At 36.1% G+C, this 27,318-nt stretch overlaps 1 protein-coding gene across 9 annotated transcripts in view; it reads right to left on the bottom strand.

Annotated features, from left to right (window-relative positions):
• ARHGAP42 (Rho GTPase activating protein 42) overlaps window positions 1–27,318 on the bottom strand; it is a 317,870-nt gene that overhangs the window by 240,040 nt on the left and 50,512 nt on the right. For 5 of the 9 annotated variants that reach the window (XM_048217115.2, XM_048217117.2, XM_048217119.2 and 2 more), the window contains exons 2-3: window positions 17,637–17,714; window positions 884–979 (exon numbers count right to left, since the gene is read on the bottom strand). In XM_048217115.2, the coding sequence (XP_048073072.1) occupies window positions 884–979; window positions 17,637–17,714 (174 nt within the window). The remainder of the gene's footprint in view (window positions 1–883; window positions 980–17,636; window positions 17,715–27,318) is intronic. The other 4 variants (XM_048217118.2, XM_048217120.2, XM_048217116.2 and 1 more) reach the window with 1 other exon arrangement.

Below are 27,318 nucleotides of genomic sequence, written 5' to 3'. Positions count from 1 at the left end.
CTGCATTTCATAAGATCCCCAGCTGTTTCATATACACATTAAACTTTGAGAGTCACTGTTCTAAACACTTGTAATATTCTATTTTGTATTATCCTCTCAAATGTACATATTCTGTACAGTCTTCTGATTATGTGACATGTCTCTAACTCAGCCTACAAATGGACCCACTGTCTACAAATTGTGAAGTAGTAATTGTTAAAATGTGGGGGACAAGAATGCTACATGAATCTGATCTTCAAACAGTAAGTATTCAGATACAGACAAAACTTCAGAGATCACATAACCCAACCTCTTCACTTTATGGGAAATAAAACCATGTGAATCAGGAAGGGACATGCCCCCCCAGGGTCAGATTGCTGAATTATTAAGGCAAAGCTGGATTAGGGCTCAAGTCTCCTGATCCTCAGTAATGTTTTATATCCTATAATAATACGGTTTAATACATCATGACTGAATTTTTCCTTTAAAAACAAATACTCATGTTAAAAAAGAAATCAGTATTACATTTTTAAAAAGTAAAATAATTCTTAAAACCAATACTTTGTATATTTAATAGTAGATGTGCAATATGTATTTGAATGAATGATTCACTTTGAGGCAGAGACAAACATTTTTATCTACCTCTTCTTAAAGGGCTGAGCTAAATTATAGAATGATTAATAAGTAATTTCCTCATGGAAAAAAAAAACAGAGCTCAATTTTTAGACAATTTATTTAATACTCTTCTCTATGATAACCAAAACTTGCCCTTATACTTTTATTAAATCAGAATATTTTACATGTTTAGTATTTGAGTGTGTGAATCTGTTTGATTTCAATGAAATCAGTATCTGAAGTAGGACTTTTAAAATTATGTAGACAATTAAAGAACAGTAGTACTCACCAATACTAATTTCATCATCTGTTTCAGCATCACCAATACATTCAAACTGGAAATCTTGCAGTGACTGGGAAAACTTCTGTACTGCCATAGACAGATCTGCAATTACAAAGTTAAAAAAAAAATCAAAAGTTGAAGATACCTGGAATACGAGATTTTCCACGTGTTACTATAACTTCAATTTTAATACTATATTTACCAGAAGCTTTTAAAATACCAGCTTGACAAATCTAAGCAGATTTTAAAGAGACTACTAAAGAAATATTTTAGGAACTGGATCTGCTCTGCTCACAGGGGATTGCCCCTTTAAGAGTTTTGGTGCCAGTTGTGTATTATCTGGAAGCCAATTCCCAAAGCCTTTATTGAAGAACTATCATTCACTCTCCATAAATGGAGCATTTATTAAAAAAAAAAAAAAAGAATGCCACTAAGGTTGCTGGTGGAGTGGGGAGAAAGGGAGGGGAAAGCTGCCAATGTTTGATTAGAAAACGGTCCCCAACGTACAGACCACAGAGCAGGGAAGGAATGTGTTTTGATCTCCTAAGGCCACCTAAAAGGCTGTTTATGAATAACCTTGTGATTTATAGGGGACCTCAAGCTAAATATATTCTTCAATCCTGGCTTCAGTCTGAACAAAGTCCAGAGTGTGACTAAATCCAGAAGAATTCTTTATTCCTGGAGAGAATAAAGAAAAACCCAGAATAATGAGAAGTAAATCCCTGGGATGCAGCCTAACAGAGTGATTAAGAACGCACTCTGGAGCCAGGCTGCCTGGGTGGAAATCCAAGTCCCACCAAGTACTTGCTATGTGACCTTGGGCAAATTATTAAACTCCTCTGGGCCTTTGTTTCCTCATCTGTAAAGAGTGAATAACAATTGCATAACCACCTCACACAGTTGTTTTAAGGATTGAGTAAATTAATATTTGCAAAGGGTTTAGAACCAAGCCTGGTACTTAATATACACTGTGTAAGTTTTTTAAGTAAAATTATAAATCAATCTGACAGTGCAGCATAACAGAAGCTTTAAAGATCCCACCTCTCATAACTACTTTCATCATCCATACCAACCTTTCCACAGAAGTATGTGCCAATAGCAAAACATATTCACTCTATAACTTCATTTAGTGGTATCTCCCATGAGTTCAAGTTCAATACCTGAACTCTTAATTCAAGCAATAGAACCCAACAGAAGACTCTCTCCTTAACAATGGTTAGCCAGACTCCTCTGAGCCCTTAGCTTGACTAGGACTCTACCTTGGCTCTGAGTCCTCACTGGTCCAACATAGTCCAGTTTTAGCAAGAATCTTGCCAAGTCATTTTAGAGAGAGTTCCCCATTTCGGATATGGGATCTAAATCTTCATCCCCTACCTTTGCTCTTGGCCTACCTTCACCAAGAATCCTCCTTCCTTTGATATCTCCTACTAGTAATTTTCCATTCCAATCCAACATTCCCCTAACCTAGCCCCAAACCTGCTCCTTGGCTATAAATCCCTACTTGTTCTTGTTGCATTCAGGGTTGAGTATGATCTCTCTCCCCTATTGTGATAATCTTGACACCTTTAGCAGTCTTGAATAAAGTCCTCCTTAACATTTTAACTGGTGTCAGAATAGTTTTTTCTTTAAGAAAACAGTTTGGCCCCATGCCTAGACATGACCTCAGGACTTACTGTGGTAACCCACCATTCATGAAACCCCCAGCACCTATCAAAGTAAGTACTCATGAATGAATAAGTTTTCAAACATTAAGGTCAATTTTCTGTGCCATTGTGACCCAAAGAACTCACCAATACCCTGAACAAAGACAATTCTGAAGATGACAGGCCTCAAGCTTCAGAGAGGCTTTAAAAAAAAAAATCAAAATATACAGACAGTAGAGATTTTTTTTTGAAAAAACAAATTATTCTCTGGACAGATGATGCTACTCATAGATTACACGTCTTCCCACAAGAGGGCTAAAACTTTGGGCCAGCTGAATATTCTGCTTGAGAAGTACTTTCAATTTAAGAGTGTTAGAAAGTTCTATCACCTTAAGAATGGCTTAAGAATAGGAAGAAAGATAAAGAGAGCCTTCTTAATGAATTATTAGTCAATGAGAAAACAAAAGCTTCATTAGAGCTAGACTTCACCAATTACCTTTGAGCCCTTAGACAATCATTTATCCTTCCCAAAAACTTTCTTATCTATATAACAGAGAATTAATACTGATCTCACAGGGTTGTTCGAAAGACTAAACAAGTATGTACCTGGTACATACTAGACAACTCAATACATGGCGTCAATGATTCTCATTCAAGCCCAACTTATAAAGGTGGGAAAGTTGACTGGCCTTCCAGACAGAAGGGTACTATGGAAAAGTATGCATTCATCTCACAGTGCACAGGTAGAGAAATCTGACTATGGGTAAAGAAATCATAACACCTATATCAAATGTTATGAGAAGACAAAGGAAGAAAGTAGACTCCTGGTATAATTTTAAGTCAAGCTGTATGTGGGTACTCTCCCTGAGACAGGAATCGCATTCCATTTAATGTCCTTTTATTTTTCTATGTACAATATAAATGCTTGTGGTAAAATGGATTTGAAGTCACAGAGGCAATTCCTACAGCACAGCTGACATGGGGCATAGTGTATATGGATGAATAAGGATGCTTAAGAATTTTGTAAGAGATATTCTTCCTTCTCACCCCTCCTCACCACTAGTTTCTCAGAGCTTCCCCTCAAACAAACACAATGAGCTATCTGGAAGCTTTGTCCTAGGGAACACTTACAATATCCCTTAATCGACCTTTTCTTCCTAAAATACTCTTTGCTTCCCATGGCCTTGCTCCTTGACTAAGAAAGGGAAGCTGCTTTGTCCTTTCACAGGTATCACAGTGGATGCACTATAATAATTCCTGTTCCCAAGCAATAACATAGAAGCCCACTTTATAAACTATTCTTGTCAATATACCCAAGTGATTGAGAGTGTCAGTTCTAGTGGCAGAGTACCTGGGCTAACTTCCTGCCTCTACCAACCAATGACATAACTGTGGGTAAGTTCCTTAACTTCTCTGTACTTCAGTATCCTCATCTGTTAAGTGGAACAGAACCTGTCTCTCAGGGTTACTGGGAGAAGAAAATGAGTTAAATATAGATGAAGAACTTAGAACAGTGTCTCGCATAGAGTTAACCACTTAAAAGGTGTTGGCTATTTCCACGTTAAACATCTTAGAAAAGAAAAAAAAAATTCAGGAATAAAGGTGGCAGCTGTTAGACCTTAGATAACCTTGGAAAATGCCCACGAAAACCATCTGTTGATAACAGTTTCAAATTCTCTCTTGGTGCACTGCAATCAGGCCATGACAAAGACAACCTGATTATTCAGTATTTCTGTGTAAGAGACAGGTGTCTATTTCAACCCTGGAATGAAGAATGTACAATCTCTCCCTAGTCCTTTTGGAAGCATAACGAGACAAGATTACATTTTAAAAACTTGGCTCTCAAGTAATTCAGATGATAATTCCAAAAATAATGAGAAGTTAAATATGACTTATTTTCAACATTAAATGTCTGGGTTCTTGACTTTTATTTGTTCTCATTTTCTAAAACCCAAAGTAATAATCAGGTCAAAAAAATATTATCAAGGTAAAGAACTTATGATATTTTCTGCCAATAATATTGATCAATCTTCAAAATGAGGAATTCAGCTCACTCTCTTTATTTTGGCTTCCATCCACCTCTGAACTAGAAAGCACAACACCTTTAACTGACTTGAAACCATGTGAAACACACTATTTCCTAATTGTCTAAAGTTTCTGAACAATGGCCAGACGCATGGTATAGAAGTACTGGTTCTAAAACCTTTTACATGAAATTGATTCACATCTGACTATATAGAATTTAAAACCTAATTTTAAAAATTCTATTATTGAATTTTAAAGTATCAAAATGTGTAATGATAAGAACCTACATTTTCTCATAAGTACAAAAAGAAAGATCAAGCATATAAATATGACAAGCATAGAGTTCTAGTTTAGGCAATGGTGTCTCTTTTTCCCTATTTCTACCCAACAGTTAGAACTTGAGAACAGGGGCGCCTGGGTGGCACAGCGGTTAAGCATCTGCCTTCGGCTCAGGGCGTGATCCCAGCGTTATGGGATCGAGCCCCACGTCAGGCTCCTCCGCTATGAGCCTGCTTCTTCCTCTCCCACTCCCCCTGCTTGTGTTCCCTCTCTCGCTGGCTGTCTCTATCTCTGTCGAATAAATAAATAAAATCTTTAAAAAAAAAAAAAAAAAAAAAAAAAAAAAAAAGAACTTGAGAACAAACAGGAAAAAGATCCCAGTCATAGCCACCCGGCCACATTCTAAGGTGAAGATAGAGGAATGACATTTACTAGCAAGCAAGGTTGTACACAGTAAAGACGCCACAAGTACCACCCATACCACATCTTCTCCATTTGCCTAACCTACAAGTTAAACAAGGTTGTCTTCACATGTATTCACATTAAGTTGAAAGAAATTACACTGGGCTTTAATTAGTCAGCAATGTTTTTATATCAAAGAGTTAACCTGTAGCGCCCATGATTAGATGATGCTAATGAAACACTAAAACTTGATTTCATTAGAGAAATAAAACACACTTAGTAAATAATTATAACTCTTGTTGTACATTAAGAGCTACCTTTTACTTTAGAAGTGTGAATGGAATTATTTTTATAATGTTAGCTACTGGAGTGAGCTATATTTATGTCAGAGCAAGTACAACCAGCCAGTCCACTGGTACAAGGCAGTTCTTCCTGAAACCCAGTTGCTCTGAGATTAGATTTGAGACTCACAGGAGCAATATATCCCAGACGTATGTGTTGTAAAATTATCTTTACACTACCATGCAGAAGGCAGATAGTACAAAGCAATGGGAATACAAATGTAAAAACAAGATATATCCTTTCCTCCGAAAGGACACAGTCCAGTAGGAGCATCAGACATGTAAATAAATCCTATCATAAGTCAATTGATAAAGTCTCTTACAGAGGTTAATAACACCATCACTACAGGTAGTACTTACTATGTGCCTGATACTTTTCTAAGCACTTAATGTAAACTAAACCATTAATTCTCACAACCATCACAAAAAGCAGATATCATCACTCTCATTTTACAGATGAAGAAACCAAGACACAGGCAGGTTAAGTGGCTTCCCCAAGTTTGTACAAGCTAGTAAATAACAGAGCCAAATTTTCAACCCAGGGAGCCTGGCTCCAGAATACCCACTCAACCACACTGCCACACTGCTCTGCACATAAAGGCTTGAGTGCATGGGGGAAGGCTTCTCATAATAATCAATGAAAACAGAGACTTAAAAGACACACTGTGTTAGTGACAACACACCAAGCATGGCCAAGTTAACAAAATGTACAGCATCTTCCAAAAGGCATCTTCTACCTCCAACCTCACCTATCAAGATTCACACCAAGCTGGGGTACTGGTTACTACTAGAAACAAACATCTAGTCTCTTGTACCTATGTTTATATTGTCATTCCACCTTCTACAGATATACTCTTCTCCATGGTCTCTTTCAATATCTCTCTCAAGCCCCCATTTCCTCCAAAAAGCTCTTCCTGATTCTTTCCCATTTGGCATTATCTCCTCTTCTACACATTCCACTATATGTTATTACTTACTTGCTGTGCTTTCTTTCTATTTTACCTTTTACCCTGTTATCCATAAACCCAGTCTATCCACTCTATTTTCAATACTGTAATAAAGATAGGAAGTTTTACCATCTGTGAATGCTATCCAAGTATCCAGCATCATTTCTTATATACAAGAGCTCAATTTTTGAAAGCATAAATTTCTGTGAGGCGAGTAAATACTCCAACTTTCCAGATGCCTTTCATCTTCCCTTCTTCCCACTCTTGCAATCCCCTAAAGTGGATTTTTCAACCACTGGTAAAACATGGGTTGTCAATTTTCTAAAAATAGTAATAAATAATAAAATGTTTTACTATTTACAAAAAGCTTTCATGTACTTTCACAATAATGACAGCAATAGTGTTGATGTTTTACTATTTCAAAGTTCTTACATATTTTTTCCTAATTCTCACACAAAGCTATGAGGGCTGATGCTCTGAAAATTTAAGTACTAACTGAATTTGCCCAAAATCTAATAGCTGGACACCAACCTGGACAGGTCTTCTGCTCCCCAAATTTGAGGTTCTTTCTGTTGTATCCCATAGCTAATTCCCAATGACTAACAAGCATTAAAATCAGGGAGGGTGTGCCCTCTAACAACATCTCACTAATCCCTTACCTGCTATATAAATTCTAAGATGGTAAGACTCCATATATTGAACTATATATTAGAGCTAGCTATGTTTATTAGCATAGACTAAGCTAGCAACAAACATATATTAGATGGTCATTATGAAACACCGTGTTAGAAGCTAAAGGAAATTCACATCACTCTTATACTTTCTAATGCTACAAGATAACTGAGTAATATTCTAGGTGTTAAGTTTCTTGAAGGTAGGTATATATTATTCATCTCATTTTGCCCTTAGTGCCCAATAGAGAGCAGACACAAAAGAGACCAGAGGGACCAGAAAGACAGAGTGTACACCAATGCTTTAATATAAGAATCCACTGTAGGGGTGCCTGGGTGTCTCAGTTGGTTAAGCATCAGACTCTTGATTTCAGCTCAGGTCATGATCTCAGGGTTGTGAGATTGAGCCCCGCGTTGGGCTCCACACTGGGCATGGAACTTGCTTAAGATTCTCTCTCCTTCTCCCTCTCCCTCTGCCCTGCCCGCCTCCCCACTCTCTTAAAAAAAAAAGAGAGAGAGAGAATCCACTATAGATCAATTACCAAAAAGCTTATGGTACTGGGAATACACATGAGTATAACTGGAAGCCTTAATTTACTAAAAGTCATACTGAACATTACACAGCAGAATGTGTTCAAAGAATTATCAAATAAGCTTGGGTTTTTAACATTTGCAGTTATGTTTTTAGTGTTTCTCAGAACTACAAATGTCAGACTGCTAGATGGAGAAAAGTCAAAGGAAAAGAACAGTAGGTATGGACAAGTATTATAAACACACAATGAGACCTTGTCAATAAAAATCACTCTTATGGCTCTTATTTCAAAAAGTTTCAAAGTGCCTACTTTGTTATTTTCCAGTTTACATAAATGGGTAGAAAATACTGGTTGTACAATATTAACAATTAAAGAAGGGTCTTCATAAAGAAGGCCCAGGACAAAGCTTAGTAATAATAACCACTCAATACATGTATGTTGAGCTAAAGTGAAATTGAGTGACTTGCAGTGATGGGATCAAGGATCTTTCCTTGTGGGCCTTGAGAAATGCTGCCATGTAGCAATAGCCATGTTGACAGGAGGTCACTGGAGACAAAAACCACCAAAGGGCAATAGGGCACTGATGCTATTCTTCATCCCTCTGGAAATGCAAAAAGAACAGACTCCTTACTCTAGGCCACTAAATTAACTTGCTGTGTTTGAGGATGGAACAACATTGTTTTGGCATTGTAAAGTTGGCCTAACTTTAGATGGCCTCATTCATTTCTATACCAGATGTGTATTCAGGGTACTACTCCTGCATTCTGTTTTGGATACATGCATCCTTGTGGCAAGCAGTGTAAGTCAAAGCATCTGTTTTCAGTGATAAACTAAAGTCTTATGTGATGAACGTGCTTAGATCTGGGAAGAAGTCCTTCACTAGAATCAATCGTTCTTTCATGTCATGAATTAAGTGTGTACAAGAGTCTAACAGACATGGTCGCCAATCCAGGGACCTCCACCTACTGCAATATGTCTTAGAGCAAGCAGTTAGCCTCTCTGAATCTCAGGTTCCACATGTACAAAAAAAAAAGATAGTAAACCCTTGCAAGACTGTCATGAATATTACATGAAACTGGCTTAGCACAGTGTCTGGTACAGAACAGAACAAACTTGAAATTCTGGTTCTCAACAAATGTTAACTATTAAACCACTATTTATTAAGATGGCAAATGCAGAATATGAAATATTTTCATTGTAAGCACAACATATTTAGTTTGTGAGTTAAATTACTATCTTCAGGATAGCTTCAGTGAAAACAAATAGTGGTGCTGGCCTCTAAGACCAAACAGTTTGTAATCCCATAAATGATATGTGTCTGGCAAGTAGTTCCAGAAGATTCCAACCTAAAAACAAACAGGAACCAACAGTTGGGCAGATTTTAGCCACAGTTTCAATAAAGCTACAAATTCCGTAAAAATTAAAAATGAAAACCCACAAAGACTTCACTGCTGTTAAAAGTGACGTTAAAAAATAGAAAGTTCAAAGGATGAAGTAAACCAACCATCTTTCTACCCTGGGGAAAAAAGCTTGAAAAAGGAGGGGTAAGGAAACAATGGCATACTGCAGTTTCTCAAGATTCTCTCCCTCCCTTATTAAGCACTCCCTTGCTGCCTTTGAGTTTTCTCTTCCTCACACTCTTTCCTTCAGGACCCTTTGTCTTTAGTCACCTTGCTTTACCTCAATACTTGTTTTCTTTTAAAAAGTGCTGTATATTTACATGCAGGCAACTCCTACATGGTGATTTTAAGTCTGAATGCTGGACTTCCAAGCAAAATTGAATAAAATATCCCTCTTGCCTTTTTTTGATTTAAGTAAAAAAACATGGTATTACCCAACATGGAGAACCTTGCAGCTTTCCTAAGCTTCCCAGCAACACAGGATGGGCTGACACATTTTCATGGACTTCCTGGTCTACTTTCTCACCGATGACCTCTCCCTAGTCCAACCACTCATTTGCCAGGCATCTACAACTTACAGTCTTATCAACAGACTCAGCAATGCGAAGTGTTTTACTGTCCTACCCCCACCTCCAGCCCACTTTTCTTTTGACTACCTGAAGTATCTATCTATCCAAGATAATGACTAGGAAAGAGTATCTGGTGTTACTTTACCTTTCATGTCACATAGGAGCCTATTATTAACTCTTAAAACTTGCTTTCTCAATTAGCCCCTTCTTGGTATCATATACCAAACACATCTGTGATTAAATCATGATTGGACTAGGTAAAATTTCCTTCTTAAAGCACCACACTAAATAGTTACCTACTATGCAATTCAAGCATATCATCTTTCTTCTGGGTTTTTCAGGCCCATCTTTTTTCTCAAACTTCTTTACATTTTCAATATGCCTGCCAAACCACTCTAAACTTGAACATTCTCAACATGTATGAAGTCATTCCCCATGTTGGAGAAACATTCCTTTGCTTTCTGTTAGGACCTTCAAATGTCTTCAATAAAGAAGTACTCACAGCTCTGCTGTGAAGCTTCATCGTATCTCCAAAGAGCAGTTGTCTATACTTGAGAATGCAGCATGTAGCTTCTTTCAGTCCTATTGAAGTACCTTTAAAACCTGCCTCTCTAGATTAGTCTAAAAGCCACCCTAAATAATCCAACCAGAGTAACACATCTGTCGGTTTACAGATACCAAATACTGACCTACCTTATCATACACTGTAATGTTAAAAGTTCACAAAGCCATAGATAATTTTACTATATCTTCCTGGTGCTGTAACTTTTATCAGAAAACTGGGAAAACGGAAGTTAAATAGTTTTATCTTGTTTCACATTTTTTAAAAAGCAAATACTGTGAGGAAAGCAAGAGCCAAAGGACTTAACTTATATCTTGTCACTTCCATCACAGCAGCCAGTTTGGGCCATGTCCTCAGACTGAGGGTACACTTTCCCCTCCTCTAACAGAAAATTTTGAGAAGTACTACATTACTGTAATAGACCTCCGTTTTGGAGGTCTATTGACACACCCTACAATTTTGCATTCCGTTATTATACAAATTTGTGTCTAAGTCCCATAACACTCACCAAATAGTAAGCCTGTGGAGAGCAGAGAACCTCTCCAGTCTTTACTGCATCCAGCATAGAGTCTTGAAAATAGGAAGTTGACAATAAACCAGTAGAATGCAGGAATTCAGAGTATTTAGGAAAGCTAAACTAAGCCTTTTCCAGGACTGGCAAAAATCAATTCCAGATAAGAAATGATTTAGTCAGAGACTTGCCTCTAGCTATAAAAGGTTCTAAGAGGAATGGAGAAAAACCAGAGTCCCAGCAAACAACCTACCTAATGATCAGGGCATCAAATCAAGTACATGAAATCTGAGGAGCCACAGAGAATAGCTAGAAATTTCTTTCATTTAAGATCTTTTGGCAAGCTGGGCAAAAAGCAAAGCAGTGGAAGCTAACAAAAGCAGCCCAGATATTTCAGGTGCTAACCTAAAATCTCACCATTGCCTTAGAAGAAATCCAACTTTAAAAAATGATTCTGGTAGTCTAATCAAGCTTGATGAGGAGAATATTCAGTCAAAAAAGAAAAAAAAATTAAGAGTTACACAAACTTAAATCATTAGAGAGAAAGCTAGTGTAGATTTTTATGATATAGGAATATCCTCTTCTAATATAAAGAAGTCCCATTAAAAAATTAAAAACAAGGATTTTGATGTTGGGAAGCCTACTAGTTAAACTCTCACTTTTGCCTTGTGGAGTGGTTACCTAAACTCTTCAAGTTTCCATTTACCTATCTGTAAAATGAGAATAATAATATACCCACTTCATTGTTATAATAACCAAATGAAATCATGCATGTAAAGGGCTCCGCATAGTACACAGTATGAGCTGGATAATAGTACTTATAATTATGATAGGTAATTTTTCGGGAGGAAACCACTGGCTAGAATAATATGTTACAGTTGGCTCTTGATTATTAAACCTACATTAAGCTCACCTCTCAGGATTTAAGATAACTCACTACTATATGTTGGCAGCAAATTTAATGTAGCTAAAGTACCTGCTGACCAGGGAAACACTAAAGTGATAACAAACATCATTATAGTCAAATTGTTTCTGTCCCAACAGGTAAATTTACCATTTACTTAAGTGCATTTTCCCACCAGCTCCTTAGCACCATGTACATTAATAAAGTTATAAAAACACTCATATTCCCTCAATGACAGATTATTAAAACTTCAAAGTATTGTCTCAATGGTGAATAGATTTCTGCACATTCCAGCATTCCTTAAGAAAAATATTCCTGGACTGAATAATGAAATCTGTTTAACCAAGTGAAGAAATAAGCTAATGTATATGAACCTCCAAAAATTTTCTAAGCACAAACTGAAATGGAATGACAAGTTTAGAATGTGTGCATAGCTTAAATGGCTGGCTATGTTTGCGACAGCATATTTGGGTTTTTCACTACTCTATTTTTATTGATTTTCTCTGGCCAAACAAAAGTGTACATATACATGAACAATATGGTTATGGGAAAATAATTTTTTCATATAGCTACATGAATAACATCCTCTTAAAGATTGGAAATATTTGATTATGAATAGTAATTGAAAGGCAAATACATAAGCCTCTGTCTTATACAAGATGTGGAAGCATGCTGGCATTATGCCTGGTTGTTCCAAAAAGAAACAGAAAAGAACGACTCTGTAAAACAGGGTGGAGTTTGGGCTGCCACAGGCACAAAGATCATTACTCTCCATGCACACAATGTTTTTGTAAGTTGCTTTCAATAGACTTGTTATCCTACATGTTTACAGACCATTTTTCTGCTGTCCTACCCCATTTTGAAACACCAAAGCAATTTTTTTCAGACTATTACAAGAAAACTACATTTTAACATTGTAGATTCCATCGTATACCTTTATAGCCAATACCCTACTTACCCCATTTTTAAGGTATCAGAAGAGACAATTTTGATGGGATACACTGTTTTATTACTGTTTTGTTCTAAATTCCAAGTATTCTGCTCTTAATAAATTTATTTACTACAGACACTCACCACCTTCAATATATATAATGAGATTTTTCAAATCATAGTTATACCCCCTTATCTCGCTAGAACCCTACTGGCGAAACAGACTGAGTAATTATCTCCATTTTACAGATCAGGAAACTAAGGCCCGAGGTTAAACGACTTATCTAAGCAATAGAATTAGGGATGGAATCTTAATCTGCTGTATCCAGGTCAAACTTCTTTCTATACCACCTTAAATAAATATTCTTCTTACATTTACAATTCTACCATATGAGGCTTAACTCAGTAAAACAAATTTTTTTTTTAAAACAGGATCATTTACAATTTTCCTTTTTTATTTTCTCACTTTAAAAAAATCCCTCATTCTCATACCATATATCTCCATTATGTAACTATTTTAACTGCTGGTGTACTGTGTATTTACATGGAATGGTCATTTATAAAAAATGCCTAAGTGGCTTTGAGGAACATACATGTCATATTTAAAATATTGTTCTATTTTGGTGTGATTGATTACATTCATCAGAAAGCATAAAGATGAATCTCAAATCTTTTATTTCAAAAGAAAACTCATTCACACGCATGCCATGCTGTTTGAGTTACCAACATGTATACACGTCAATGATCTGTACAGTCAGCTACTGCCTGCTGTGAACAGCTTAGACTTATTTAGCAACCAGAATTGAGGAATTCCAACTGTGTCAACTTGTGCAACTACGTCTGGCTTTACAGCTTCCCACACTCTGGAAGGCACACTGTCTCTAATTATTTTATTGCTGCAAATAAAAGGGACTTCTCACAGAAATGACACACATGATTTACACCAGGTTTTTATTAGGCATCTCATAGCCAGTCCATGATTAGGTCACCATTCAACCAAAAAACTTAAATAATATATGTGGTTGTCAGCTCCTTTGACCTGGTATTTTTGTCTTCTTGCTTCAAAACTTACTAGTATCGGTTTTTCAGCCATGTACTGAAATTTTAAGGTAATTTTTGTATAGCACAGTTCATATATTCTAAGATGCTAAATTGTTTTTAAAAAAAAGGCTAAATTGTAAGCCCCTCACCCAATTTTACAGATATTAAAATATAAAAACTGTACAACTTTGACTCCATGAGTCACATGTATCTTTATATTTTATACTTTGCTCAGTCATATTGAACAATGGCATCTTTCAGAGCATTTGAACTGTCAGGTGAAGAAAAGCATTATCCCTAACCTCAAGAAGCTAATAGCCTAACAAAATAAATAGCACACAGACCTACTACTTCAATTGCCTTCTCCTATCTCTAAATACCACAGAAACCTAACACCATGAAAAGTCTGTTTTAGATATATTCAATCTGAGTTGTCTCTAACTCATTAGAAGGGGAAATAAATTCATTCTCTCTAGCTTAAAGCCTTCATGCCACCCAGCCCCTTGGGCTTATTTCTGGCAGAGGTTCCAAGTCTAATGTAAGAGCTGAAAGGGCTACCAGCTGGTAGGTGTGTGAACCACCTGACATTCCTAGAAATACTGAAACAGTGGATTGTGTGCAGTATTTTAACAAGGGCTCTCCAGATAACAAACAAGAAAATCAGGCACTGTAGTCTCTATTTTCAGGATGAAAATTCTTAAACGTTATGTATTACTGTTTCTGTTTGTTCCACATGCTCCCTGACCACAATTTTTGAAATATAGAAAATTCTCTATAACTTAAGATTCACATTCAGTTCCAATGCTATGCAGTGTAGGGAGCCAGACCATTGTGATTCAAGATCAGCAACTTTTAGAATAAATGAAGTTTGTGCACTAGTTGCCACAGGTCTGTGGTAGGGGTGGGGCAAGGGTAAGCACTGTCTTCAGCTAATTGATGTAATAATTTAAATTCCATCAGAATAGTGAAGGGTATATACAGACTACTCTGAGAATCCCTAGAAATCATGCCTGTGAGTGACTAGTAACTGCTGGAACAGCAACATTATAAAAAAATTACAATGAATATCAGGCTAACTTACCATTTAAATTATTAGATTACAATGAAATTAAATTTTGTATACCTTTAGTCAAGGTATACAAGGTACCTCAAACCAAGGTAATAAAGAAGTATTGACCAAGTAGAAGTCCTTGGGGTTTTAGCTTTATTGAGTAATAAACCCGATATATAATCAGCATTTCACTTACACGTAAAATGGGTTTCTAAAGGGCTTAAAAGATATTTTTCCTAAATACCTTGACTGTTATCCTGCAAACAAATCCTTGTGCTATGGATTTGCACTATCGGAGGAGAAATCCCTCGCTTAAACAAGGGTAAATTTTAACCCTGCATCAGTTGCAAATGCAATAAATCCTAAAATAGTTAAGTACACATTAAAGAGTTTTTTATTAGGGCGCTTGGGTGACTCAGTCGTTGACCATCTGCCTTAGGCCCAGGGCATGATCCCGGCGTTCTGGGATGGAGCCCCACATCAGGCTCCTCCACTGGGAGCCTGCTGCTTCCTCTCCCACTCCCCTGCTTGTGTTCCCTCCCTCTCTGGCTGTCTGTCTCTCTCTGTCAAATAAATAAATAAAATCTTTAAATAAATAAATAGGTTTTTTTTGATAATGTTACGATTCAAGGTATGAAAAAATTAACAAAGTAGCTCCTTTTATCAAAACCTTCCCATATAAGGCTCATTTAATCAATCAAAATGTATTATTAACTTCCTTATCTATGCAATTTCTACATCTGTCAGTCTACAAAGATCCTACTTCCTATTATCCAGACACTTTGGTAAGAATAAGAGTGAATTTAGAATGTCGTACTACTTGGCAAGATTAAAGACACTGAAAATGGAACTTTCTTTAACCACAGTCAGACAGATCAGAGGAATGTTTGTTTGCTTATCACACCACTAAATTTAGATTCACCTCCAGATTATTCAAAGGTAGTGCAAGATGAGTGATAATAGTATACCAACTACTTAAAAAGCACTAAAGGGAGACATTACTGAAAATGAAATGTTTTTCCCTCAAGAAAAAATTGGTGCATTAATTATCTAAACGTAGCCTCACTTCCCTGTTCCCTTCAGGTCTTCACATTTTACCTTCCCAGTAAGGCCTTTTCTGAGAACTATTCAGAAGCATAGCCGCCCCTAAAGAACAGGCATGTGCACACACGTACACTCTTAGACATAACCTTCTGGGATTTATTTTCCTCAGGAGGATTTACTACTATCTGACCATGACATAATGTAGGCATTAATTTGTCTCCTCCAATTACAATATAATTTCAATGAAAGTACACATTTTTGCCTATTGTGTTCACTGTTTAACAAACATCTGGACATGATACATAAAAGGCACTTCGTTTTGCATAAATAGATGAATGAGACTAAAAGGATATGGTAAGATCCTTTAATAACAGCCTTCTTAAAACAGGATATGTATATCTTGTAGTGGAGTAACATAGGATAAGCACTGCACTTTTTATTATTGTTTTTATATGAAAACAAATATGCTATGGAATATTACGAAATAAAGTAAATGAAAAATACTTGAAAGAAATTTTGGCTTTGTGATGGCAGAATGGAATTATAAATTGATTAGTCATATAAGGAAAGAAGCATAGGTGTTTAGAATTGGGTATATGTTTCCTCTCCCCCCATTTTAGTAATAATGTTGTGAATGTATGGAAAGTAATATGCTAAAACTAAATTGGGTATATGTTTCCTCTCCTCCCATTTTTGTAATAATGTTGTAGGAATGTATGGAAAGTAATATGCTAAAACTAAAACATCACTAACAGACATGATAACATCTTTTAATACATCTGAAAAGAAATGTTTCCCAAATTTGCATTCTACTGTTAAGCAATCTTCTTTAGAGCTAAGCTGAATCAAGTAATCTAAGACAAACATTTTCACAGTTTATTTCCTACAAGTACAGAATTGGAACTAAGCCAGGGAGGAAAGAGCTAGTGAAGAATCAACATAAAGACAGGGTCTCCATATGCAATGATATGGATAGAACTACACAGTATTATGCTAAGTGAAATCAGCCAGAGAAAGACAAATACCATATGATTTCACTAATATGTGGAATTTAAGAAACAAAACAAATGAGCAAAACAGAAAAAGAGAGAGAGAGAAATCAAGAAACAGACTCTTAATTATAGGGAACAAACTGATGGTTAACCAGAGGAGAGGTGGGTGGGGCCCCGGGTGATATGGGTGATGGGGATTAAAGGAGTGCATTTATTGTGATGAGCACCAGCTGATGTACGGAAGTGTTGTATCACTGTAGTGTACATCTGAAACTAATAAAACACTGTATGTTTAAAAAAAAAAAAAATGGCCTGAACTCAAAGTTCCTTAAAGTACCAGTTGGTTTCTCAGATGATATGAGGCCATCCTCAATAGAGCACACCTTTTTAAAATCAAAATTAACATCCATTTCATGAAAGATGTTTTATTTAGTTCCTTCTTTCCCCACTAAAAATCTTAAACATGTCTGATTTCTAGTTTCAATTTCAAATTGATGAGGAGTTCTTTAACGTTCCTCCGCAATCTACCAGTGCCCTTGTTCACAGTGACTAGTAAAGACCTGTATTTATACATACAGATTTAACTACTATGGTTAATGCACCAGGAATCTTACCAATTTGGTGAGAAAGTTTTTCAAAGTGTCCCAAATTGGCCAGTTGAAATTTCACTTATACCCTTTTATCATGTGGTTATAAGTAGTTCTAAAGGGAATTAACTCAAAAATTTAGAATTAAAATGCTCACCTAACATAACAAACATCTGTGCCCCATGGGACTTCAAAATATGCAGACTTTGTATTATCACATATAACTGGACAGAAAGTCAAGAGCCAAGGGTTGCAATGCCAGGTCCACTGGCACTAATTTATTATAAGCATGAGTAGGAGCTAGCTTAGGGAAAGAAAACTACCTACAGTTTTGTTCAGAACAGCTGCCCTTCACTTTTTGTTTCCTAAAGAGATCACTAAGATTTCCTCCAAAGTTTTTTTCATCTGAAAAAAAAAACAAAAAGAAAAGAAAAGAAAGAGTATTAGAAGTCTCGGTTTACGGACCACCTATAGATTTCTCTCTAAGCCACAACTGCATGCCACAATTGCACACTGCAGTCACTAGTACAAATGCAAAATGATGCTTGCTCTCAACTTAGTTAAGTACCAAATAACAATTTTCAGACTAAAATAAGTGCTTGACATACTAAATTACTTTACCAAAATTAATCTCTACTTTTACAATGGGTAAAAAGTCTTCACACAGAAATCTGCTTTCTAGGCAGCATGTCAGTAACATGGGTCCACTAACACTTTCATTCAGGCTTGAAGCAGTTAACTGGTGTTAATTCAAATTCCTAGTAACTGAAAAAGGACAAGGAGACTAAGGTCTTCAAGGTTTTTCAATCCAGGCTAGGGCCTACAGAGAGAATTCAAGGGATACATAAAGGTCAGTTACATGGTGGACATGCCCTAACAGGAAACAGTCTGCAAATGGAGTTCCCTTTATCCCACACACTTAACCTTATGTGCCACAGCGTTTGAAGAGGCATCACAGCATAGTACATAAGAACAAGGCTCCTTCTTCATTCTCTCATAACATGTACTCTGCAAAGGGTCTTTGTAGTCTGTCAAATAAATCTGTCTGCTTTTCCACACAAGCCCATCATGGAATTGGAATGAAAACTCATGTCCTTGCTGCAGGAAAAACTATGCTTCATACATAACCCAGTCAGCTTTTGTCTTCCTAGGACAGGGAAAATATAGTATAACCACAACTACCCCCTTTATTCTACATATATATTTTTAAATAATCCAGTAAGTAAAGTTCCAAACCAACCCTCTGTCAAACTATAGCAGTCATGGAATCTTGCCTGGAGCAGCAGTCTGACACTGGACCACAGCATCTACCAGCAGTTTACCTGGCCTACCCTTTATCTTTCCTTTCTGGTCCCAGCCTTCTTCACTTTCAAAAGCCATTCCATATAAAACTGACTTCTAGGCATTTTTCCTGTCCACTCTCCATTCTCTTGCTCCTAGAACATAAAACTCCTAGATAGTGTTCTCAGCTTGAATATTATCAAATAGCAAAGAACAGTACTTTGGTATCAGACAGGTTTAAATCCTAGTTCTGTGATTGACTAGCTTTTTGTTACCTTGAGCAAATTACTTAACCTCTTCCTTGCAGTCTCCTTTTCTAAACATCAAAGAATGCTACTGCTTAGTTCAGTGTTGGTGGGAATATTAGAGAAATTCAGAGCCCTAGAATGTATTAAATAAATATGTTTCTCTCCCCTCTATTCCAAAGGAAGAAATTGAGTGCATCATGTAAGAATTAGGGGATGGTGACCAGCGTAACTCAAGTCTTTAAAAAACTTATATACATGATAAAAGTTATAGGACAATGGAATCTAAAGTATGCTTTAACATTTTAGATTTCACTGTCAGCAGGAAAAATTCCAGAAATTATACAAAAAGGATGAACACACACAAACACATGCACTAACTTTAATGAATCTGAAACTAGACAAAAACAAACACACACACTAATCAACTTTTAGCTAGCAGAACAACTCCAAGTAACTGAATCTTTAAAAAAAAATTTTTTTCTATACACATGCAACACATCACAAACAAAATCTTCTCAGATATTCACTGCTCTAGGTAAAAGCCTTCACCAGTAATGTTTTAAAAAGCTGCAGCTGGACTAGGGGTCAGATGGCACTCAGTAGTTTTGTGTGTGTTGGGGGTGGGGTGTGTCAGGAATGAATGTGGTTATCAAGGCATTTCCAAGTAGGGAACCCTTGGAACAACATTAGAGTGAGGGTCATGGGAAAAGAACTTCTGCTCACCCTACTTCCTGGCAGCATTTTCAGTACACAAGCCATAAGCAACTCATGTTTACAAAATGAAACAAGGAAAGAGGGGCTTATGAGATGATGAGGGGCAGGAGGACATACACACACAGATTATGTATTGCTTATACTTTTATTTAAAAAATCTAGAAATAGTTTAAAAGACAGCGTATTTCAAGATAATCTATACTCCTTTAATAAATTGAATTAAGTTAGAATACTTTTACTAAAGTCAATCACACAAATGAAACTCAATTAAGAAAACAATCATGATATATCTACTTTATTCTCAGGGAAAAAAAATGCAACTTGAAGTTATTTTTCAGAGTCATAGAAAAAATATTTCTCAGGATTTCAAATTTTCAAATCTGGAGTTTAAATAATTAAAACAAGATAGTTTAAGAATTTGGTGAGGGTATCCTGGACTTGATGTAAAATCCAAGTACATTATAGGTACCAAATATGTTCCTCATTTTTTCAATCACTTTGTTAAAAGTCACAGTCTAGACATGACCAGTTAACAAATCTCAAATTTTAATCTATTGATATATTTTTTCCAGTTTTTATTTAAATTCCAGTTAGTTAACATACAGTATAACATTAGTTTCAGATGTAGAAGTTAGTGATTCATCACTTACATACAACACCCAGCTCTCATCACCTTAATACCCATCACCCAATACTATTCCCCTCCCCCTCCAGCAACCTCAGTTTGTTCCCTATAGTTAAAAGTATTTTCTGGTTTGCCTCTCCCTCTCTCTCTCTCTCTCTCTTTTTTTTAAGCTACCTTTTTAAAAGAGGTCTATAAGGTAATTCAACCTAAGAGGAAGGGGGAAAAAAAGCCATTCCTAAATCTACACATTAACTATTCTGTGTTTCTTCGTCTTAATCCTGGTATTCTGGAAAATTACAAGCACTTTTCAAAAAGATCTCAAAGAAGACTGCTTAACAAACAGCTTAAGTTCTGAAGTACATGCTTTCTTTTTAACTATAGATTTATCAATGAAAGTGACCTCCTGACTGCCTCTAGCTTGAGTGTTATTAAACAGTCAGACAAAATATGGAGAACTGACCTTGGCATGGAATGCAATGGGCATAGTTTCCCCCCCTGCTGCTTCTTAAAGAAAAAGAAAACAAAATATTCAAACTTGAAATGTAATAACAGATTTCCACATGTTCACTTTATTTGTAACATAACATTTCTACTCTTTACCTATCTTTAGGAATTAGTAATTAGTAGTAGCAGTAATTCTATAACATACTTTATCACTTTATATAGAGGAATAAATTGTTTATGAACTTCAAACACATTATTCTCACTGATAAAAATCATAAACTCCTTACAGAAAAATAAGTAAGACCCCAAAAGGCAACGTTCTAATTAAACTACAAAATGAGGGGGAAAAAAAACAGCGGTCTGCTAGAATTACCGAGTTACCTTAAGTCTTCAAGCAACTGTCAGATCCTTTACATGGGTACTCTTTAAAACCTAAAACAAAGATGGCACTTCGTTGTTTGATTCAGATTTAAGCACTCATCTCACTAATCACAGATTTAAAATCTGAGGTTTTAAATAGACTACATCTCTGTTCTTTTTAGACTGCATCTCAAATATAAGCATCTAACCTCTCCTTTTTATTTCAATAAATTTCAGCTCTTTCCACATTTGAATGCAAAATCTGTATTAAAGAAATGCCTCTTTTCCATCCACCCCCAATTATTAATAGTCAAGTTGGAGAAAACATATGTAAATAATTGCCTTTGGTTATAATTATAACCAAATAAATATTTGACAGCTGTAAGTTACAGGCTACCACATTATTTCTACAACTAAGTTTCTCTAATTACTTAAAAATCATTTCTTACACCAAATATTCTCCTAAATCCCCAACAAGTTTTCCAAGAACACTTCAGTTTCAAAAAATAGTCTTCTTTTGATATCTACCTACATGCGAAAACCATTAAAAGAGATTTCTTGATTTTTCACTTTATCGAGGGGTTATAATCTGATGAGAAAGAAATGGCCATAGAAATACCTTCTGAAGAAGGAAAAAGGACCTCATTGTAAGCAAAGAGTGAGCAACTGAAATGTAATGTAAGGAATCCAGACCCCAGTGTCCACCACTTGGGTATGGCCCTTTTAAGTACCCACCCAGTACCAATAAGTATGCCAATTAGTATGCCAGCAAGTAGTGTTAGTACTATTAAGTACCATTTAGTACCAAGAAGAATAAAGATTATATTTTTTATTTTTTTGCTGTGATTTTCACAGATAATAGAGTTAATTCATTTGACAAATAATTAAGGATCTACTCAGGGACAGTCACTGGCCCTCGTATAAAACTTGGTACTGAGAGTAAATGTTGAGAAAGGCCAAGATGGGCCAAGATCTAAGCCTTGTGGCCCAGGCCATGTAAGGTAACTAACTGTCAATGTACTGAATGAGAGGACACCAACAGAAAAACAAAGAAACACAAGCTTGGGTTAGAATTACAAGAAAACATGAACCTCATATAGTAGTCGTAGTAGTAATGACAGCAGTAACAACAACATGTAACAGTCCCCGGCTAGACTCTGTGCCATTTCATTATACCCTCATATCAACCCTACAAAAGCCTCCACAACAATCGTCCTCATTTCATAGATGGAGAAAAGACCCTAAAAGAGGCTAAAGGACTTGCCTCATCTGAATGAATGGAGAAGGGGGAGCAGGGAGATATTCTTAAAAATGGTAACAGCCACATGGCTGTGTAAACAAAATTAACAATAATATCAAAAGCTAGTCCACATTCAAGTTACCCCAATTGCTTTTAAAATTTGTTTTCTACAAATTCTGCATTCACTTATGTCTTTTAATCTCTTAAGGACCTTTTAATATAGAATGGTTCCCTGGTAATTTTTTTCCTTCTTTTCACGACCCACTAATTCATTGACTAAACTAGTTCAGTTGTTTTGTGGTATCCAATTTGCTGAGTGCTGCTTTCTTCAAAGTGTTGCTGAACTTGCTCCTCTATCCCTGGTGTTTCCTGGAGTCAGAAAGTTTTATGTAAAGGCTTGATCAGAAGTAGGGAGTAAAAACCAGAGGAAGTATGATTGCCGTGTCCCTTTTTCCTTTTGAGACATAAGGAAATGTTGTTTATATATGCCAAATTGATGTAATATTTTTTATTGAGAAGTGACTAACTGCTTAGCTTATTATAACAATAAAACATCAAGATCCTCTTAGAGAAATTAATCTGTATTCTCCAGGTCGAAGTGTTTAAAAATCACTCTATTCCCTACAAAAAGTGCTACCAGGGGGGTGTGTTTGTATTTTATATGAACCAAGGGAGAGAAAGAAAGCGTTTTCAGAAAAGCAAGACCACACACATACATATACACAAACACGCACACAAAGATATTTTCCTGGGCTGCAACCCTGTCTCTACAATCTAGTTCCAGTTTATCACATTTGTTAAGAGGTAACTCCATGACTTAGCCATTAGATACCAGACATTATCTGTGTGCCCAGAGCCCCATGATTTCTCAACCCAGCTTTATTCCAGGAAAGCAATTCAAGGGGATTTCCACCAATTCTTCCCTCTCACCAGAGCCATCCTCAAGTGATAACTGGGAAGCCCCCAGCTTAGATCCACAAGGAAATTACAAGGCTACTGTGGAAAATGGAGAAGATGAAAAAAAAAAAAAAAAAAACTCGCAAAGCTCCACAAAATGGAAAGGAGTTCACTTATCTCTATTACTCCAAGCCCTAATCAACTAAAGACTCAAGAATTCAAAACAAAACAAAACACCTTGGATTACTACAGTGTGTCATCTCCCTCTACCCTACTATAGATAACTCCCAGTACAAACAGGCCATGATTTTAGAAAAATATAAACAGGTCGAAAACAAATCTTTGCACTGTTTTCCTTTACTTTCATTTCTGAAAGCTGTATGTATGGCCTTTCCACATTACTTATGCAAATGAGGACAGTCATTCAGTATATTAAACTCTTAAATGACACAAGTGAAATACTGTCTTATCACTTACCTTTACCCATTCCTTTGAACTTTACCCAGTGCTTTCACCTTTCTCTTTTTTTTAAATTTTTTTTTTTTAATTCATTTGAGAGAGAAACAGAGACAGAGAAAGCACAAGCAGGGGGAGAGGCAGAGGGAGAGGGAGAAGCCGACTTCCTGCTGAGCTGAGAGCCGGGGGCTCAATCTCAGAGCCCTGGGATCAAGACCTGAGCCGAAGGCAGAGGACGCTTAACCACCTGAGCCACTCAGGCGCCCCTCATCCTTCTAACTCTTAAAAGCCCCTGAAAGACTGGAATTCATATAGATTATTCCCCTAATAATCAATGAAAGAGAAAATGATGTAAAATGACTTTGCCAGTAGAATTATTTTTGGCATTTTCTTCTCCTGAGTTTAGCAAGCCTCTTAAGAAAGATGCCAGAAACAAAAAGGGGGATTCCACTTACTAAGAGAGCCCAGAGTAGAAGGAGTTGGAATTCATTTGCTCTGGCAGTGGCTTAGCACTAAAACTCAAACATATCAATTAAAAGGAATCATAAAAAATACCTGTAAGAGAAAGTCAGAGCAAGACAGGAAATTAGAGATTGTTGTGTCAGGTCGAACTCTCTTCCTAGAAGTGAAGATGCGAAGCGTGAAAAGGTCAAGAATAAAGTTTCACATCCAGTGACTTTTTTAAAAGCTATTATTTCCCACTGTCCTTGACGGCATTTCAATTTTACTTTTCTTTCACGGCTGTGCGCCAACTCCCTCTTGACATGGATGAATTCAATACATTAAATAAGAAGTTTCTATCTTTACTTTTCAGACCACAATGTGAAGTCTGCAAAGATAAACTGAAAACTTCAGTCTGTTCTACTATAACGTCTTTCTATAACTTCAGTCATGCATGATTAGCAGATATGACATTAAACTCAAGTGTTCAAGTGTAATGTTCCCCCGAAAATGCTGACATTTTTTAATTGCTTTATTAATCCCAGTATAATTAACAGTGTTATATTCGTTTCAGGTGTACGATATACTGATTCAACAATTCTATTCATTACTCAGTGCTCATAAGTGTACTCTTAATTCCCTTCACCTATATCACTGACCCCCCCACCCACCTTCACTCTGGAAACCACCAGTTTATTTTCTATACTTAAGGCCTGGCGGGGGAGGGGGGGGGATGTCTTCTTTTTTTTCTTATCCATTTTTTTTGTTTGTTAAATTCACCTGACTGAAATAATAAGGTATTTGTCTTCTCTGACTGACCTATTTCACTTAGCATTATACTCTCTAGATCCATCCATGTTGTTGCAAATGGCAAGCTTTCATTCTTTTTATGGCTGATTAATATTCCATTGTATATACACCACATCTTCTTTATCCATTCATCGATGGGCATTTGGGTTGTTTCCATATATTGGCTATTATAAATAATGCTGCAGTAAGCGTAGAGGGTACATATATCTTTTCAAATTAGTGTTTTTGTTTTAAGTAAATACCCAGCAGTAGAATTAATTGATCATTGGGTAAGTCCATTTTTAATTTTTTGAAGAACCTCAACTGTTTTCCACAGTGACTGTACAGTTTGTATTCCTGCCAACAGTGTACAAGGGTTCCTTTTTTCTCCACATCCTCACTAACACTGACTGTTTGTGTTTTTGATTTTAGTCATTCTAACAGGTAATAGCGAGGTGGTATCTCATTGTAGTTTTGATTTGCATTTCCCTGATGATGAGTGATGTTGAGAATCTTTTCATGTGTCTCCTGGCCATCCATGTTTTCTGCCCATTTTCATTGCATTATTTGTTTTTTGAATGTTGAGTTGTATAAGATCTTTATGTATTTCGGATATTAAATCCATATTGTATATATCATTTGCAAATACCGTCTCCCATTTGATGGGTTGACCTTTTTTTTTTTTTTTTGTAGATGGTTCCTTAACTGCAAAAGCTTTTCATCTTGTTCTGTCCCAACAACAGTTTAATTTTGCTTTTCTTTCCCTTGACTCCGGAGACAAATCCAGAAAAATGTTTCTATGGCTGATGTCAAAGAGATTACTGCCAATGTTTTCTTCTAGGAATTTCATGGTTTCAGGTCTCACATTTAGGTCATTAATCCATTTTCAGTTTATTTTTGTGTGTGGTATAAGAAAGTGGTCCAGTTTCATTCTTTTGCATATAGCTATCCAGTTCTACCAACACCATTTGTTGAAAAGAGTGTCTTTTCCCATTGCAGATTCTTGCCTCATTTGTCAAAGATTAATTCAACATAGAAGTGTGAGTTTATTTCTGGGCTCTCTATTCTGGTCCACTGATCTATATCTATTTCTATGCCAGTACTATATTGTTTTGATTACTACAGCTTTGTAGTATATCTTGAAATCTGGGATTGTGACACCTCCAGTTTGTTCCTCTTTTTCAAAACTGATTTGACTATTTGGGTTCTTTGTGGTTCCATGCAAATTTTAGGATTATTTGTTGTAGATCTGTGAAAAATGGCATTGGTATCTTGATAGGGATTGCACTGAATCTCTAGATTGCGTTAGATAGTATGAACATTTTACTACATTGTCCCAATCCATGAGCACGGTATATCTGTCCATTTGTTTGTGTCATCTTCAATTTCTTTCATCAAAGTTTTATAGTTTTCAGAGTATGGGTCTTTCACTTCCTTGGTTAAGTTTATTCCTGGATATCTTAATATTTTTGGTACAGTTGTAAATGGTTTCTTAATTTCTCTTTCTGCTGCTTCATTATTAATATAAAGAAACACAATGGATTTCCGTATATTGATTTTGTATTCTCAGACTTTACGGAATTCATTTCTCAGGTCTCATAATTTTTTGGTGGAGTCTTTTGGATTTTCTATATATAGTATCACGTCATTTGCCAATAATTCAAGTTTTATTCTTTCCTAACCAATCTGGATGCCTTTTATTTTGCTGTTATTGTTGTTGTCTGATTGCTGTGGCTAGGATTTTCTAGTACTATGATGAATAAAAGTGGTGAGAGTGGACATCCTTGCCTTGTTCCTGATCTTACAGGAAAAACTCTCAATTTTTCACTATTGGGTATGATGTTAGCTGTGGGTTTATCATATACAGCCTTTATAATACTGAGGTATGTTCCCTCTAAACCTACTTTATTGAAGCTTTTTGTGATGAATGGACATTGTACCTTGTCAAATGTTTTTTCTGCACCTACTGAAATGGTCATATGGTTTTTAATCCCCTCCCTTCTTGATGTTATGTACACGTTAATTAATTTTAAAAAAATGAACCACTCTTGCATCCCAAGAATAAATCACACTTGATTGGGCTGAATGACTTTTCTAATGTATTGCTAGATTTGGTTTACTGATCATTTGTTGAGAATTTCTGCATCTATGTCCATCGGAGATAAGTGACCTATACTTTTCTTTTTTTGTAGTGTCTTTATCTGGTTTTAATATCAGGATAATGCTGGCTTTATAGATGAATTTGGAAGCTTCCCTTTCTCTGCTATTTTTTTAAACAGTTTGAGAAGAATAGGTATTAACTCTTCTTTAAATGTTTGATAGAATTCACCTGTGAAGCCACCTGCCTGCTGTGAGTTTCTTGATTACATATTCAAATTTATTGCAACTACAACTGGTATGTTCAAATATTCTATTTCTTCCTGATTCAGTTTTGGGGAGTTTTAAGTTTCTAGGAAATTAACCATCTCTTTTATGTTGTTAAGTTTGTTGACATATAATTTTTCATAATATTCC

This window comes from Ursus arctos, unplaced genomic scaffold, assembly GCF_023065955.2.
Source record: "Ursus arctos isolate Adak ecotype North America unplaced genomic scaffold, UrsArc2.0 scaffold_22, whole genome shotgun sequence".
In the NCBI taxonomy this organism is placed as follows: Eukaryota; Metazoa; Chordata; class Mammalia; order Carnivora; family Ursidae; genus Ursus; species Ursus arctos.
The sequence above is the reverse complement of the archived record's forward strand: the minus strand, read 5'-3'. Positions and strand labels throughout refer to the sequence as shown.